Source organism: Leuciscus leuciscus (genome assembly GCF_965113295.1).
Source record: "Leuciscus leuciscus genome assembly, chromosome: 8".
NCBI lineage: Eukaryota > Metazoa > Chordata > Actinopteri > Cypriniformes > Leuciscidae > Leuciscus > Leuciscus leuciscus.
This window is the reverse complement of record NC_138732.1, coordinates 10,723,773-10,740,919: the sequence shown is the minus strand read 5'-3', so window position 1 is coordinate 10,740,919 and position 17,147 is coordinate 10,723,773. Positions and strand designations below refer to the sequence as shown.

At 34.9% G+C, this 17,147-nt stretch overlaps 2 protein-coding genes and 1 long non-coding RNA gene across 4 annotated transcripts; 1 reads left to right on the top strand and 2 right to left on the bottom strand.

The window, feature by feature from the left end:
* Nucleotides 1-261: 261 nt before the first annotated feature.
* gpx3 (glutathione peroxidase 3) lies at nucleotides 262-4,650 on the bottom strand. The gene is made up of 5 exons (XM_082177616.1): nucleotides 4,500-4,650; nucleotides 3,081-3,234; nucleotides 2,832-2,949; nucleotides 1,814-1,913; nucleotides 262-894 (listed from the first exon to the last, which is right to left on the bottom strand). Exons 1-5 carry the CDS (start codon nucleotides 4,581-4,583, stop codon nucleotides 682-684), a joined length of 669 nt encoding a protein of 222 aa, XP_082033742.1. The 5' UTR covers nucleotides 4,584-4,650; the 3' UTR covers nucleotides 262-681.
* A 1,878-nt stretch (nucleotides 4,651-6,528) lies between these two features.
* Nucleotides 6,529-16,502, top strand: dctn4 (dynactin 4). Of its 2 annotated transcripts, XM_082177583.1 has the most exons (14): nucleotides 6,529-6,699; nucleotides 7,290-7,360; nucleotides 7,619-7,797; nucleotides 8,979-9,022; nucleotides 9,151-9,258; nucleotides 10,232-10,252; nucleotides 10,802-10,875; nucleotides 11,726-11,838; nucleotides 12,153-12,262; nucleotides 12,657-12,730; nucleotides 13,782-13,836; nucleotides 13,991-14,098; nucleotides 14,452-14,549; nucleotides 15,682-16,502. In XM_082177583.1, exons 1-14 carry the CDS (start codon nucleotides 6,565-6,567, stop codon nucleotides 15,893-15,895), a joined length of 1,404 nt encoding a protein of 467 aa, XP_082033709.1. In that variant the 5' UTR covers nucleotides 6,529-6,564; the 3' UTR covers nucleotides 15,896-16,502. The 2 variants fall into 2 exon arrangements, with proteins under 2 accessions (XP_082033709.1, XP_082033710.1); XM_082177584.1 differs by lacking the exon at nucleotides 10,232-10,252.
* Nucleotides 15,022-15,674, bottom strand: LOC309504479. The gene is made up of 2 exons (XR_014208082.1): nucleotides 15,374-15,674; nucleotides 15,022-15,343 (listed from the first exon to the last, which is right to left on the bottom strand). It is a non-coding gene; the product is annotated as an uncharacterized lncRNA (long non-coding RNA).
* Nucleotides 16,503-17,147: the final 645 nt, after the last annotated feature.

Sequence of the window (17,147 nt, the reverse complement as noted above, 5' to 3'; positions counted from 1 at the left end):
TGAGCTAGATTGCACTCTGAGATGTGTGCTTCATTTGCTCATTTCCATGATTTACTGGTTGGCGGTTTTGTGCTCTTTGGAATGACTTTTTTTCTCCAGTGGGTGAAAGCAGATCTCATGTGAAACTTTTGTAATTGATTAGTATAATAAATATATTCTAACTGTCTAAACCTCCAAATGTTATTGTGTGATAGTTAAACTACAAGTTTACAAGCCAGTTGAATTCTCATATCCCTGACGTGCATTAACCAGAGGAAAACATTGTTTCTTGCATTACAGTCTTTATTTACGGAGTATAAGCGGAGCAATGCCACAGAGGCGGCGGCAAGTTCAAAGGATCGTTTAGGAGACGAGACATGTTAGAAAAGGAACAGCAGAGCAGCCTGAATGCACTAAAGAGCTGCCCGCTGGCCCTCAGCCTCAGGTCAGGCACCACAGTGTGTCTGTTTTCAAGCCTTCCCGTCATCAACGTGCCAGTCTCCAAACTGATCCCTTGACAGCTTCTGGAAGAATCCTTTTACTTCCATTTTATACTGTTCAAATTCTTGTAACAATAATCCAATTCACAAACGTTTATATTTTTAAACTGCCACATGTTATCTCGCTGTTAACTAGTTTAACAGTTTATGCTGGAAAGAGAGATAGAGATACGAATGTACGGTTGAATCCACGATTTCAAATTTAATCAGCCTTTTGTACAAGCTGACGGAAGTATTTCAAGATGTCTGCCCTAACTTCAGATACGTTCACTCGGGGAAACCACCTCATTACGGGTCTGCCGTCTGGCCCCACCAGAAACTTCTCAAAGTTCCACTTTATGTCGTTGACCTTGAGAGGATCCCAAAACAATCTGTTGGCATTACCGAAACTGTCTCCCACAGGAGGGCAAGCATTCTGAAAGAGAAAGTTCTATGTGAAATCTGGCCGCCTTTCTGCCACAATAAGTATTTCTGTCCCATCCTGTCCCCAAAAGTAATTTGAGCCTTTGGATTGTTTAACAAAATAACATAAAAATTAAATGTTATACACTCTGAAAAAAAAAAAAAAAGGAATTTTAAATGGGTTTGTATAAACTCAGGTATTCTAGACTCAATTTTAAAGAACCATTTATGCCAAAAAGTACGGAGCCACTAAAGGGACATGGTGAAGGAACAAAAAAAAAATGAGATGGGAGTAAAAAAAAAAGAAGTTTCTCCTAGAAACTGTGTTTGCTTGCAATACCTTTGCGTTCCCTCAAAACTTTTGCATTCTCCCAAGAAACTTTGCTTTCGTGAGCGAACTTCTCGGGAGAACGCAAAACTTTTGTGAGCGAACTCAAAAGCATCTCAAACGCGAACTTTCCATCACCATGTCCCTTTAGGGGCACCGTAAAAAAGTTTCTAAGGAGACATGTCTCAAATGATTGCATAATAATTTCATGTTTAATGGTTTATTTGATATTTTTTCTAGTGAAAATGTGTTTATGAGCTGTTTAATTGATTGTGTAATTTCAAATAAAAATGTATGGATTAAATCCATAAAATGATCCCATGATGGGAACCCCTAAAATGTTCTAAATATGAAGTGCCTGACAGAACCCTTTAAAGTTTTAAATAGAACCTTTATAAATAATATTTGTAAAAAAAATAAATAATAATAATTCATAAAAACATATAGATATAGATATTAAATAAATGCAATGGCATGCAGACAGCTCAAATATCATTTACGTGCACATATCAATCATTTTGTTGTGCCTGAGATTTTGTTCTTTAAAAATAAGTAAGTAATTTCAGATAGATTTCAAAATATGCTTTATTAAGCAATGACCAACCTTTAAAAATGTGAAAAGGGCCTGTTCATTGTCTCCATTCACCTCCACCTTCTCAAATAACGGGAAGTTTGGAACAAATCCATTGCCTGGACGAACATACCTATGAAGACAAGGAGAAATGTGTTTCATCAAGAGTCTGTCTATAAGGAAAACAGATAGGGACTTCAGAGAGCCAAGACCAGAAAAATGGCTTCAGATATCATTCCAGAAAAGAGCCTTTAGGTTTAAGATATATGATACGTGCAGTAATTTAAAGGGGATGATGGACGAGAAGGAAGCTAATTGCACACTGTCTGATGCTCAGATTGTTGTGACTCATGAGAGATGACCAGTAACTTCAAGGTTAAAATAATCTTGAGAAACCCTCAGTCTTCTTTCTTAGAAGACCATGTCTTCTGATTTAAAATTGAAGAGTAATTTATCTTTTGGATATCTTGCAAGATCAGTTTTTTTTTAAACTGCACCATGTCAATATGTGTGTTTTTTATCCAATGTTATTTTAGTAGTATTTATATACTATTGTATTGTAGTATTTATTAATATTTTTATTAAGCTTTTATTTTAATTTAAGTTTTAGTACCGGTAATGCTAGTTTCATCACCATATTTAAATGTCTCTGTTTTGACAACATGACTAACTTTTTTATCCTCCAGTTTCACAGACAAGGTTTAGGTCTAGTCCCAGACTAATGCATGTTGGAGCTTTTTTAACTGAAAGCAACTTGCACTGACATATCTTAAAATACGTGAGTCTCAAGATCCACATCAGTAATGTTTTATAGGCACATTTATAAAAGCTACTTAAATGTCCTAATTGAACAAAGGCCTAATATTGGCTTTATCTAAACCCTGTCTGTGAAACCAGGCCTATAAGTAAATTCAACTACATTTTTAAAATCAATTTAATATAATTTCAGTTAATTCCAATTTGATTATACTTAAAAAATGTAAGTGAGCAACTGATCTTAAGATTCTACGTTGAAATAGGTGGACTTTTTACTTTTTTACAGTGAACTCACTTTAATGCAGGAAGAATTTCATTATTGTCTCCAGGCTCTTGTATCCCAAATTGGTTGCAAGGGAACCCGAGGATAGTGAATCCAACATCTCGGAACTCCTCGTGAAGTGCATTCAATTCTGATTAGCATGAAACTCACAGTCAATATACAGTTATTAATAACAGGTGTAATATTTGCTCTTCAAGCTTTCCTGTCATGAGATGTGTCAAATAAATATTTATACATAAGTGAAATAATTTGCATACTTGCCTACATACTGGAAGGTGAGTCCTCAGTAGGTTGCCACATTGACAATGAGGACATGCTTCCCAGCATAATGGGAGAATGGGATGTACTGGGTCCCATTTATGGTTTTTGCACCATAGTTGTGTATAGTGTCACTTACCCTACCTGGGTTACAGACCTGAGACAGACAAACATAAATTAACACTGTTTTTTTAATTAACATTTAACCACAATTTTCATTGTTGAGTTCTTAAAATCATTCATGAAAAATACACCTCTATTTTTCTAAAATAAACTTATACTTTCATTCATCAAAGATGTATTAAATTGATTAAAAGTGTCAGTAAAGACATTTGTAATGTTATAAAAAGAATCTTTTTGAAATAAATGCTTTTCTGTTGAACTTTCTATTCATTAAAGAATCCTGAAAGCAATTTCAGTTTCCACAAAAATATTAAGCAGCACAACTGTTTTCAACATTGATAATAATAAGAAATGTTTCTTGAGCAGCAAATCAACATTAGAATGATTTCTGAAGGATCATGTGACACTTAAGACTGGAGTAATGAAGCTAAAAATTCATCTTTGCCATCACAGGAATAACTTTTATAAAAACGTAAATATGTTTATAATGCATAATATGCAGGAATAATATTTTATCAAAAGTATTTTCGATTATAATAATATTTCACAAATATTTTTCATCAAATAGTGACTTTCAAAACGTGTACAAATCTTCACACTTTTGAACAATATTGAACATGAAATAAAATCATTATTTAAATATTGCAGTGACCTTTGTATTATCATTAAAAATTGTGAAATCCCAGACAATCCCTTAATCATTGAACAGGCTAATTTTATCTAATCTAATAGTTATATTTTCAGAATAGAAATGTTGTAGGATTACATCACACTGAAGCTGTAGTTGTGGGGTTGCAATGCCCTGGCAAAGTAAATATTAACCATGACTTGGCTTTTGCTGTTTGGGATTGATAAGAACTGAACATGATTCTTGAATTTTCCCTTCCCTGTTTCATTATTTATTTATTTATTTTCTCTCTCAGTTACTGTGGCAACCCGTTCACCTGCTCCTGATGAAAACAGTGCGCACTAAATCACACTGAATTATGGGCTAAAACCTAAACATTCTTACAGCATTGTGTTGAAAACACGTTTTAATAAAGATATTATACAAAAACTTTAATGTTTAATAACCCCCCCCCCCTATATTTACTTTATAAACTTAAGTCAGTGTAATATGCAAATACTTGGAGGTTGTTGACTTATAGTTTATTGCTTTAATAATTAATGCCTTCTACTTTAATTTAATGAAAATATGTTCCTTTAACTAATGCTCTCTGTTGCTATTTCATCACTTTGAGCAATCCTATGTTACCAAAACTAAAAACTGTATATTAAGCATGTGTCTGTCTATCTTACCTGGGTATTGGATAGTCCACTGACTTTCTGTAAAAAAGCCACCAGGACCAGAGCAGAGATCCAGATATTCTTCTGGTTCCCCATGGCCTCTGCAGGGTGTCTGTGTGTCGTCTGAATGAAGCGTGGCTGTGCTGGAGATGAAAAGCACTGGAGGAGAGTGACGCAGACAAGCCAATCATATCACCAGCCACATCCCACATATTTACACAGTGAATACATGCATGAGCACTGTTAATCGCAGATCTAACCTGCCTAAGATTTTATTGTAATGTAATTTGACATTTGATTAAGAGTTGAGGCTAAAGCTATTTGCTTGATAGTGGTGAAATGGTGACAGTTATTTTTGGCAACAGTCTTTCAACAGCTCATCGGCAACACTGATATCACAAAAGGTTCTTCGACTTCAGCTCTGCATTGCCTAAATAACTATTCATTTTTCAGAGAGACTATAACTTAGTTGTTTGTATTTATTAAATGGACATGCAAGCTTTTAATTTCATTTTATTAAGCTTTGTATGCATTTAATGACATTGTAAAGTGAAGAAACTGAAATCAGAATTAAAAAACGTTAAGTTTGATCGTGGTTTTGAATAAAAAATGTAATGCCAAACTTAACCTGAAACTTAAATTAAAACTTAAACCATAAAACCATGTTGCTTGAAAGAAAATAAACGGTAGTTGGAATAAAATAAAATACATAAAAAGTAAAATTTGTTTCATTTCAGATTGTTGTCAGGGCAACATTTCTCATTTTCATTTAGTTTAACTTGATGTACTAAAACAGCTAAAACTAAAACTGAAATACAATTTTATAAAAACTATACATACTAAAATGAAAACAGAAATTATAAAAATAACTTTCAAAATATTAATAAAAACTCAATTATATTAAAATAACACTACATTCAACATAAGAAAGACATCGTTCTCCCTTCCAGAATGCCAAAGTGAGGCCTTTTCAAATGCAATATGATTTTTTTTTATAAATAGTAATTATATATTTTTGTTGCCATGTTGTTTGTACATGACATATTGTTGAATTAGAAATAAAAAAAAACTGTAAAAAAAAAAGAAAGAAAACGTTATTACTCACCTTGACTCAAGCCTTGATTACTGTATCTCCCTCTTCACATGTATGGCCCATCATGTATTAAAATGAAACAGTATAAAGAAAGACCACTGACAATGAAGTCCCAGTTTTGTCGAGTTTACTTTGGCTCCCTGTGTCTGTTAAAATGTATTTTCTTATAGCCTCCTATAGCTCATAGCATTGCAGCTTCATGTTACTGTTGCTTTATATACAGCATCAGGTGCCCTCAGATCATCTCATGTTAATCTTCTGAAAGTATCAAAGGTTAAGCTCAAGTATAGTGAAGTATAGCTTTCAGCTATAGGCTATGTGTCTAAATTATGGAAGCTGACAGAGAAAGGCTTTTATTTTATGTCTGCATTTTAAACTTTGTTTTTATACATTTAAATACAATTTCATTATTTTTCCTAAGCTATAACTGAAGCAATGATGCAAAGGATACACAAGGGCAGTGCAAAATCAAGTGTATTAAGTACATAATATTATTCTTAAAAACTAGATACGAAGCACTTTATAATGATAAACAAGAAGAATCCAAGGATTACAGTACAGATGCTGTGTTACCCATTATATCCTGTCAACAGAAACAGGTGTCTGACTGGCTGCCTCTCTGTTTGATTAAACTATTATACACTGTTTGCAGAACAAATTACTCACTCGATGGATTAATGGATCTTTTGCGTTAACTAACACAAACTTGACCTTTATCAAACTGGACCATGCAGCAGCTAGGCTATTTCTTCTAAGCTGACATTTGTTGTGGAAGGAAAAAAAACGGCGTATGCATAACAGCTAAGACATCCTAACAAAACAGTATGACTGAGTGGTGGCAATGGAGAAAAATACCATGAAAAATACAGGCAATTGTGCATACAACCGTATGAACAGCAGAGGCACTATTGACACAAAACCGGAAAAGAAAAGATCACGTATGATGACGTAATCGTTACGTAGGCAGCAGGGACTCAGTCAGAAATGGCGACGCTGCTGCAGCCAGAGAAAGTGGTTTATCTCGTCCGAGGCGAGAAAAAGATTCGAGTTCCGATCTCTCAGCTATATTTTTGTCGATACTGCAGTGAGCTGCGATCCTTGGAATGCGTGTCACATGAAGTAAGTAACGCGGGGTGTGACATCTAGTGAACAACAACAAATGTTAGCCGTGCTAAGAGCGAGCTAACGGGCTATTGATGACAGTGTTGTACCGCCTATCGGTCCAAGTGGAACGAATTTTGGGCCTGTGATTGGCTAGGTTTTCCATCCGTCATAAATTATACTTCAATTGTGTTATCTAATTGGCTATAGAACCTGTCAGTTAACTTCTGTACATCCCACTTTTTATGATATTTGACAAGCTAAAAGCTAGTAGGAGAATTCTGAATGAAATTAAAAATCTGCAGTTTGCCTTTATTTACATTATGTGCATATGCAGATTATAAGATCAATAAGGTTCCACAATCAGTGTTTGCAGCACCCATTCGTGTTATTTTGAGGGTATAAACACTACCACACCCCGTAAAGACAGATGACATAGTTTATTATTATTATTATTATTATTATACTTTCGCTAAAGTAATGTGTGACTTTTTCCACTGGCACCAGATAAGTTCCATTTAGCCTTTCTGTACGTTCCAATATAAAAAACAAACAAATGCAATTGCTTGTCTTGAAAATTGTGTTTTGGTGTAATGCCTGTTCTATAGGTCGATTCCCATTTCTGTCCCAGCTGTCTGGAGAACATGCCGTCAGCTGAGGCGAAGCTCAAGAAGAATAGGTAAACCACATCTGTTCTAAATATCTGACAGGCCTGTGAGTGAATAACAGCAATGATTTTAATCATCTAACATCATCTGTAATTTAACTTTTATCATTGCCTAGTAACATTCTTGCCATTTTTAATGCCACTCTTCCCCCTAATTGAGATTTTGAGAATTATGTATATTTAATAAATGGACTATAATGATATTAAATTGTCACATGAATCGTCTTTCCTTTTAAAGATGTTGAATTCTGTATGATACATCGGTTTCAGGTGTGCCAATTGCTTTGACTGTCCATGCTGTATGCACACCCTCTCTACACGGGCCACTAACATCCCAGCACCACTGCCTGATGACCCCACCAAAACCACAATGAAGAAGGCCTACTACCTGGCCTGTGGATTTTGTCGCTGGACCTCAAGAGATGTAGGCATGGCTGACAAATCTGTGGGTGAGTCCTGGCATTTCCTAACTGAGGACATGTGTACCAGTGTCTGTAAAGGCAAGGCAAGTTTATTTATATAGCACATTTCATACACAATGGCAATTCAAAGTGCTTTACATAGAAGAAATAAAAATAATAAAAATAAATAAGAATAATTAAAACAGTTTAGAAAAATAAAATAAAATACAGTACTTATAAAAAAATAAAACAAGAATATTATTATAGATCTTTCCTTCAAAAGGATTCCCTTAAGACTTAAATCTTTCAACCTTCTTTTAACCTTCAATCTTCTTACGACTTCCATCTATCAACTTTCCTTTAACTTTCTTTTCTCCCTCATTTACTCACACGTTCTTTTCACTTTCTTTAGCACTGCGTTCACATTCTGTCTCATACGAAAACATTAATATTGTCATTTAACTACTTTCAAACCCACATTAATACACGTCACTTTCACATTATCACTTTCTTTTACACCTTCTGAGTGGGCATTTACAGTTTCGGGCTAAATGCCCTGCTGACCATAATTAAAACCCTCTCTGTCACCTTGCCTATAGTTTGATCATTGAGCTTACTTTTGAAAGCAAAACAAAATGTCGGACGAACAGCGGCACAGTGCTCCTTCAGTAAATGCATAGCTAAACAGAAGTGTTTTGAGTCTGGATTTGAATGTGACTACTGTAGGAGCACATCTGATCTCTATTGGTTTATCTGTAAAGCCACATGATTTAAACTATAATGTATTCCATTTAATCCAAGATGGTTGTTTTGCACTAGTTGAAGTGCTTTAAGATCATTATAATGTTGCCTTTATGTTGGTTATTTTTAAGCATACTATAGACCTGCATAAACATCTGGTAATGTTCTGACAAGAAGTGATGCAACAGTTTTCCTGAATCAAGTAATTTTACTGCCCACACTCCATGTGAAATACTTTGCTAAGGGTCTTAATTGTAACTAATCACAGAATATGCTTTTTTTAATAATTGGGATTTTGGGACAATCATATCTCACTCTGGGCTGGAACATAACAGAGATAGAACCAAAGGACCAAAAAATGTGGGAGAAAATGTTGAGATTAGCATAGAAGAGAGAGGACTTTTCACTTGTTGCTTTGTGCCTGGTTAGAATATTTAAATCTGTATGCACCACATTGTATTACAACTTTTTATTTTTATTTTTTTTAGCCAGTGGAGGATGGCAGGAACCTGAAAACCAGCATACCCAAAGGGTTTGTGCAGAACCAGCTCTCCTCTTATTACATAAATATTACCTTTTTATATGTATTATAAAATATAAAATATTTAAATATTACCATATTACAATGTAGTTGACAAATCAGTTATGATTTCTGTATAGATCAACAAGCTGATTGAGTATTACCAGCAGCTGGCCCAGAGAGAGAAGCTGGAGAGAGACAGGAAGAAGCTGGCACGAAGACGCCCTTTCATGCCTCAGGCGTTCTCGGTACACATTCACACCACTGTGTCTAGAAACACCCTCCTAACCTAACATTTACTTTCCACTTAGCAAGCATTAAACGGGTGTGGTCTGGTCTGTCTTGTCTAGATGCTAAACTTTGGCTAAGGCTAATTGGAAAAACAGAAAAAAATATATACAGTAACCGTACTGCTATTTTGTTTTGTGTGCATTATTTCATTGTAAAATGAATTATACATTTTCAATTATAAAACATTTCCTTTAAATATGTATCAATGCTGATTAAGTCAACTAAACCTAGCAGAGTCTGAAATGTGACTACATAATCATTTTCCTAATGTTTTCTGCATATATACATTACCATTTAAAAGCTAAGGGTAAGATTATTATTTTTTTGGATAGATACTATTATTCACCAAGCATACTTTTAATTGATCAGAAGTGTAAGTACATGCTGTTCTTTTGAGCTTTCTATTTTTCAAGGAATCCTAAAACAAAATGTTTCACGGCTTCCACAAAAAAATACAAAATATAGCAGCAAAACCATTTTTAACATTGGTAATAAGAATTTTTTTTACTTGAGCACCAAATCAGCACATTCGGCTTTGCCATAATAGGAATAAATTACATTTTGAAATTATATTAAACTAGAACACAGTTATTTTATATTTGTATAATATTTCACAATATTACTATATTTTCTGAGCAAATAAATGCAGCCTTGGAAATTATAAGAGACTTCTTTAAAAAAATCTTACAAACCTTATGCTTTTAAATGGTAGTTCAAGAAATAATTGCTTCAGATAGTTAATTTCTAACCCTGTAATACATGACTGGGTACTTTGAGCTGCATGTCTTGTTTACTAATGCAATCCTTGTTTCCTTGTGCTCCAAACTGCCACTTTAATGTTTGCTTGAATGGATTTGTTTCACTTGATTCTGTCTCTCTTCTTTTCTTTGCTTGTGCACGGTGATATTTTTGGTTTATACCCCTCTCCAGCAACACACTATTCACGTGGTGGTGAGTGGTATTTTTTTCCCCCCACAATTCTTACAGAAACACTAAGAAGGCCTTTCTTTTCCCCCAATCCCTCCATCAGTTTAGCATGTCTAATCTGTTACTAAATGACTCTGCTGATCACATGAGCTTCACTATTGCTACATGGAATTCTCTGAATAATCGAATCCTTTGTATTTGGCAAGCGATATCTTTATCTTTAATGGGACAATTGAAGAGTTCTGGTTATGCATGTATTTATGTTTGGAGATATTAATGATGTTTGAAGTTTAGCTGCAGACCTATTTGATTATAATGATTAGAAAAAGAATAGTATTTCTGTAAATTAAAGAGGCAGTCTTATTTCATTCAGAATCAATCAACCAGTTTCTTGGAAAGCAAGCTTTTGGATAACATTTGTGCTTAAACTGTTTACTATTACCACATTTACCATCACAGCAATCACTATGATGCCAACATTCATCTATTAATTATTAGCTTTACCTAGAACTTTTTAGCCAAGAAAAACTCTGATTAGCATGAACTGATGTGATCTATGTTTATGTCTAAAAGGAGAAGTATGGACTGGGAACCAGACTACAGAGACAGAGATCTGGAGCCCCAATCAGTGCCCTGTACGGCCTTTCGTAAGTATCACGTTTAAAAAAAAAAATAATCCACTGCTTGGTGGAGTTTATGGCAGGGGTATTATGTGGAGTGCTGAGATAATGGATGCATCACATTTTGGCACAAGTGGCCCAATTATGCTTTTTCGAATATAACCTTTCATGTAGTTTGTAATATAGATGTTTGTGAATGTAAAAGATCTGCAAAGTTTTAAAGATCAAAGTGCACAACAAAAAAATGTATTGTCTCCTAAAAGAAAGAATCGATTCAGAACTGCCGAAATGAGTCGTCAGTTATTCCAACTCACTTACTGTTAAACACCTAGCCTATGTAACAAAGTCACAAATGTGCATAATGTCAGCCTATGGTCTTTATTGGCTTTGACCCGCCCTCAAACACTATAGTTGTAGCTCAGGCCTGGAAGAGTTTGGCTCTTGTTGTCAACATGTCCAAGAGAAGCTATTTTCAGCGCTGTGAATTCACTTTGCATGCACTTAAAAAGGATGAGAACTCGTGCTGGAATTGATATGGAAAAACCATCTCCTCCGGAGCTGAAATTCAGAAATGGTAATGGCCAGCTTGTTTCCGACGCGCACTGTAAGCGGTAGACCAAACACAATAGACTGGGCTGTCTGGCCAATCAGAGCAAAGTAGTCTCGTGGAAAGGTGGGGTTTAGAAAGACTGAATCTCTTGAAGAAATTAGGTGATATGCAATGTATATTAGGATAAGTGTTTTTTCTCCTTGGATGCATGTAAACCTATTGTATAAGACCTCCAAAAGAAAATTAGGAAGAACCTTTAAAAATAGCATAATAGGGACACTTTAAATGATTGTAGACATTGTCTATATGATGCTATATTGTTTTCAGATTAAAAGAAGGAGAGGATCAGAAGGAGATCTCTATAGAGCCAGCACAGGCTTTGGATGAAGTGGAGCCCCTGCCTGAAGACTATTACACCCGCCCTGTCAACCTTCCTGAAGGTTGGTCTCATCCCTGCTTCACCCAGTAATACTACTCAATTACTTTCTTAATCCAACCCCGTTTCTTAGTGCAGTGATGGCAGGTACAGCCATGTAGATCCATACTCACAGGTGCCATGGGGCATTTTTGGAGTTCGCGTGTTCAGGGTTACTTGTACTTAAGATCAAATGTGTAAAAATTTGTATTTATATAATTTAATCACATTAGTCATTCTAAGGCAAGATACCTAACCTCACCAAATAAATTTTTGTTTGTGACAAGATCTTTATTGACTTATTGGCATATTTTAAACATGGCTTGTGTTTCGATACAGTAACGAGTCTTCGCCAGAGGCTGCTACAGCCAGATTTTCAACCTGCAGGAGCTTCACAGCTGCACCCCAGACACAAACACCTGCTAATGAAGCGCTCTCTGCGTTGCAGGGTACGTAAACGCATCCAGCTTCTCTTTCACTGCAAAACAAAGCTGTTCAGGAAGCTACTGTTGAATCACTGCGCTAAAATCTTTAAGCCTGTTTTCTTTTGTATACATAAGCTTTTCTTTGGATTTTTTGATAAATAGCAAGTTAAAATTTATTTGGAATAAAACATTTTTGTAATATTGTAAAAATCTTTATCGTCACTTTTGATCAATTTAATGCATCTTTGATTAAAAAAAAAGTATTAATTTATTTCATAAAAACCTTTTGAACAATAGTTTGCATATATCAAAAGTTAATTCGTTATCAAATGTGTATTTGATTGCTGTGAGCTAAGTTGCAGATCTATTGAACAGTTTAAAGTGCTGTTAACTACTGTTTTTCGCTATTTCATTTCAGAAATGTGAGCACAATCTGAGCAAACCAGAGTTTAATCCAACCTCAATAAAGTTCAAAATCCAGCTTGTGGCAGTGTAAGTCCTGTGTTTGTGCTCTAAATCATTTTAGTTTGTTGTTCTTTTCTGTTTGTTGTTCTGTTTGTTGTTCTTTTCTGTTTGTTGTTCTTTTCTGTTTGTTGTTCTGTTTGTTGTTCTGTTTGTTGTTCTGTTTGTTGTTCTGTTTGTTGTTCTGTTTGTTGTTCTGTTTGTTGTTCTTTTCTGTTTGTTGTTCTGTTTGTTGTTCTTTTCTGTTTGTTGTTCTTTTCTGTTTGTTGTTTTTTTCTGTTTACTGTTCTTTACATTTTTATTTACTAAAGGGTCTTTCCTCGTCAAATCAACAACATTTCTGAAATTTTCCCGGCTAAAATTTTAGTTGCTGCTAAAATTTCTGAAGTAAAAAGACAAACATAAATAGTGATGAAAGCCGAAATGTTAAATGTCATGAATGTATACTGAGTAATCCACTATTTTGTAGGGGGGGGTCAAAATGACAATTTCCACCTGAGATTTGGAGCCAAATTACAATTTCAAAAAGATGGCAGCATCATTATTATATTTTTACACTGAGATTGTTGAAACTAGAATAATTTGTTCTTAAGATATTTCTCTTTAAAAGAAAAAAGTATCAGCTGTATACAAAGTGACCCACATTTGGTTTTCAATCACTAAAAATGTGTACAATTGACCAATTTTCTCATGGAGCCACATTAACATGCCCATATCTCTGGGATTGAACCATTGAGGGCCTTTGAAATAAAGATACAAAAAAAAAAGGTTTATTGAGGACCAGAATCTAAAAGGATATTACAATATCTTTACTATTTCTTGAGTTACAGGCATGCAAACTTGGGGCAAAAAACACATGTGCTTTTCCCCATTTTTGAGCTGTCACTGTTGGCATATAGTGCAACAAAGATTGCAACAAATATATACATTCATGACATTTAATACTTCGGCTTTCTTCATCATATATGTATTTCTTTCATCAGAAATAAAGGATGGAAAATTTGAGCCGGGGACCTCTGGATTAGTTGACACGGAATGACCCTAAAATGAATCAATTAACGGTTGTTGTTCTCCTATATAGGAGCTACATTCCTGAAGTGAGAATCATGTCCATTCCAAACCTGCGTCATATGAAGGCAAGCTTTGTTCATGCTGGAACACTTGAATGAATATATCCTATATATAAAATAAAATAAATTAATAAACACCATTTGTCTGGTTACACTTCTTTGAAAAGGTTCTAGACCTTTTTACTTTTGTAAGTAATTGTTGTATTTTGTTTTAATACAGGAGAGTCAGGTTCTGCTGACCCTGACCAACCCAGTAGAGAACATTACCCATGTGTCTCTGTACACCTGTGAGGAGGAAGACCCAGATGATATTAACAGCAATGCTAAGGTAAAACACCACAGCTGATCTTCTCTCTAACAGTACAGATGAATTATAGTGATACCGTATAAATGAATCATCAGCAGTGTATTTGTCCAATAATGATGGCTGGTGGTTGGTTATTGAATTAGATAACTGTCCTTATCTGGCTTGAGCTGAAACATAACTCTAAAAACAAACACTCAGTTCAGTCTCCAGACAGAAGTTGTTTACCTTGAGTGGGCCACCACTGAGGAAATGATGCAGTTATTATAGCCTCTCCATCACTGCGCCCCAGTGCTTGAATTCACTGGCAGCGCCTCATCATTGCCTTGTCTTGTGTCCCCCTACGGTTTGATTTATAAAATATGATTGTTTAATAGGTGCTGGTGCCCTCAAAGGAGCTGGTCCTGGCAGGGAAAGATGCCGCCGCTGAGTATGATGAACTGGCAGAACCTCAAGGTTTTCAGGATGACCCAGAGTAAGAACCACCATTGCTGATGATACTGAGAGCAGATAAACAATTGAGCTCATAAATTATCGAGAAGATGAGATTGCTGTCAGAAGGACAGACTGCGAATAGGTTATTTATTGATTGATAAGTAGGTCTGCATGGAATCTGCTTTTATTACATCCAATTTACCCTGTTCCTTTTTTATGAAAAATGTTGGCTCTTTTGATAATACTTTCAGGTACCGTTAAGAATTGAATAGTACTCTCAGATCTGTTTAACACATTTAGCTGTATTTAAATTGCCTTCCAGACCAGTGTAGAAAAGTTGCACAGATTCCATGTGAGCCTATATATCTTTGGTTATATGCAGTTAGATGCAATATTGAATTTAACATGGATGAAAATGAGGTTATGAGGGATAGACTTACAGTCTTTACAATGGCACACACTGTGTAAAGGTCCTAGATCACGTAATTTTCACAACTTGTCTACTGAAAGTGTTTTTCTCAGTATGTTAAACAGTAAAATCCATTGAACATACTGTACTTCTATCACTCACATCCTTGTTTTCATTCCTGTCAAAAAATAAATATGTCTTTACCCTGGCAAATGTCTATTAAAGATCAATTAACAGTGTTTGTAGCTGTGGTTGATTACCACAGAATTTTTTTTTTTTTTTTTTTAAACAAACTTAATGCACTTACAATGGAAGGTAAACTGGGTCAGGATTGAAATGCTTAAATGTAAGAGGTCTGACACAAATATGGGCTTCACATGAATTATTCAGCAAAACTTAGTTCATAATCTGAGCTCTAAAGTTATCTGACCGTTCTTTTTTTGAAGTGGGAACACTTTTCTAGGTGAATGAACTTCTGTTTATGCACTACAGAATTGATTCCTGTGCAAGTGCTCTATACTTAAAAGCAGCAGGTACACGCCAAAATGAGTATCTGTGGTAAACGAATGAATGGTGAATGGTGTTAATGTTGAAGAACTTGCATTAAACATTAACATTTAAGTTTTCAGCTTAAAGTTGTAGGCAGTAGAACCTTGCATTTAAGCCGTTACGTCTACTTCAAATCATCTGATATCATTGGTTATCATCTGATATCATTCCTGTTTTTACCCTTCATTAATAACAGTCTGCTCTTTTTTTTCAGTGTGGTGGCCTTTAGAAAGTCAAACAAGATCGGCTTCTTCATCAAAGTGACTCCGCAGATAGAGGAGGGGGATGTCACTGTTGCTTTCAAACTCCGACATGACTTCCGGAACCTCGCTGCTCCGATCAGACCCGCTGAGGAGGGAGAAGCCACCAGTGAGGCCATCTGGCTCACACACCATGTGGAGCTTAGCTTGGGCCCCCTGGCAACTTGAAAACACAACACACTCGGACGCAAGTAAAACATCATGTGGCACTAAACTCACTCACAACCTTACACAATCTCTCTCTTACTCATGAAGATGTTCATCATCTTGGTGAAGTGAGTGTAAATGTTATCACGCATCACTTACAGGAACACAGTTGCTTAACAGTACACACACTACTCCTACACATGAGCCAGATGCTTTGAGCAGTGATCTCTTTCTCTCTTTCTAGCGCCCCCTGCTGATGTATTTAAATGCATGTGATTACAGTGACATCGCCTACTGTTATTTCTCAGCTTCAACTCCAGTTATTATCAGTGTTAATAAAGACATTTAGATTAATGCTTCATCTAGTTATTGTGTTAATTTAATATTTTGCATTTGCTCTAAAACAAGCAAAATGTTACTTGCAGTTGTGTGGCTCTGTTAGAAAGTGAGACAAAGACATTGTTTGTGAAACATGCTAAATGTTGTGGTAATTCAGAGGATGAACATCAGTGCATTCAGCTTTATTTATCTGTCTCATATAGTTGCTGGAAGTCCTGATTTAGTTTCTAATATAACAGCCTTAAAATGTGGTTGAGCAGTCTTATCAAATAAAATATGTCAAAAGTGATGGATCTGGGCGTGCTTTATTATTATCATCATTATTATTATTATTATTAATGGCAATATAATATTATTAACAATATTACAATTCTTTATTTTCATTAGCATTAATGGTTAAACAGGGCTATTATTAAGATATGCTGAGTAGAGTAAACTTATAAATACTTTAAAAAAAAAGAGGAATAAAAAATATTTTTAAAAACTTTACGATTTAAAACTTTATTTACAGGAACATCCTTTCTTTTCAAGGTAATAAAATGAGTATTATTAAATCATTATTTATTTACTCATCTACATTGCTTATTTTTCTATGGAACAAAGAATGCTACTTTAAAAAATATTTTATTCAATTAATTAAATTATCTAAATTATACTTATCTGAACACTTTAAAAATAAAGGAATAAGCTTTTTAAAACTACATGAAAAGTAGTTTTATTTTATTTTTAATACATATTAAATCATTATTTACTCTTCTACATTTTGCTTTCTTATTTTTCTATGGAACAAAGAACGTGACTTCAAGTCAGACTCTCCTACGTCGAACTCTTTACCCTTGCGATCTAATTAAGTAGTGAATTTCTCCACAGTGCATCTTGCTTTATTAAAGAGATACTTCGACCAAAAATGAAAATTCTTTCATCATTTACTCAG

What these genes read in the sequence shown, in the direction of transcription:
- dctn4 (XM_082177583.1), top strand. Translation starts at nt 6,565, where the DNA reads ATGGCGACGCTGCTGCAGCCAGAGAAAGTGGTTTATCTCGTCCGAGGC. An exon ending in TGGAATGCGTGTCACATGAA is followed by an intron (nt 6,700 to 7,289) that starts GTAAGTAACGCG and finishes CCTGTTCTATAG; the next exon opens with GTCGATTCCCATTTCTGTCC. An exon ending in TCATGCCTCAGGCGTTCTCG is followed by an intron (nt 9,259 to 10,231) that starts GTACACATTCAC and finishes ACCCCTCTCCAG; the next exon opens with CAACACACTATTCACGTGGT.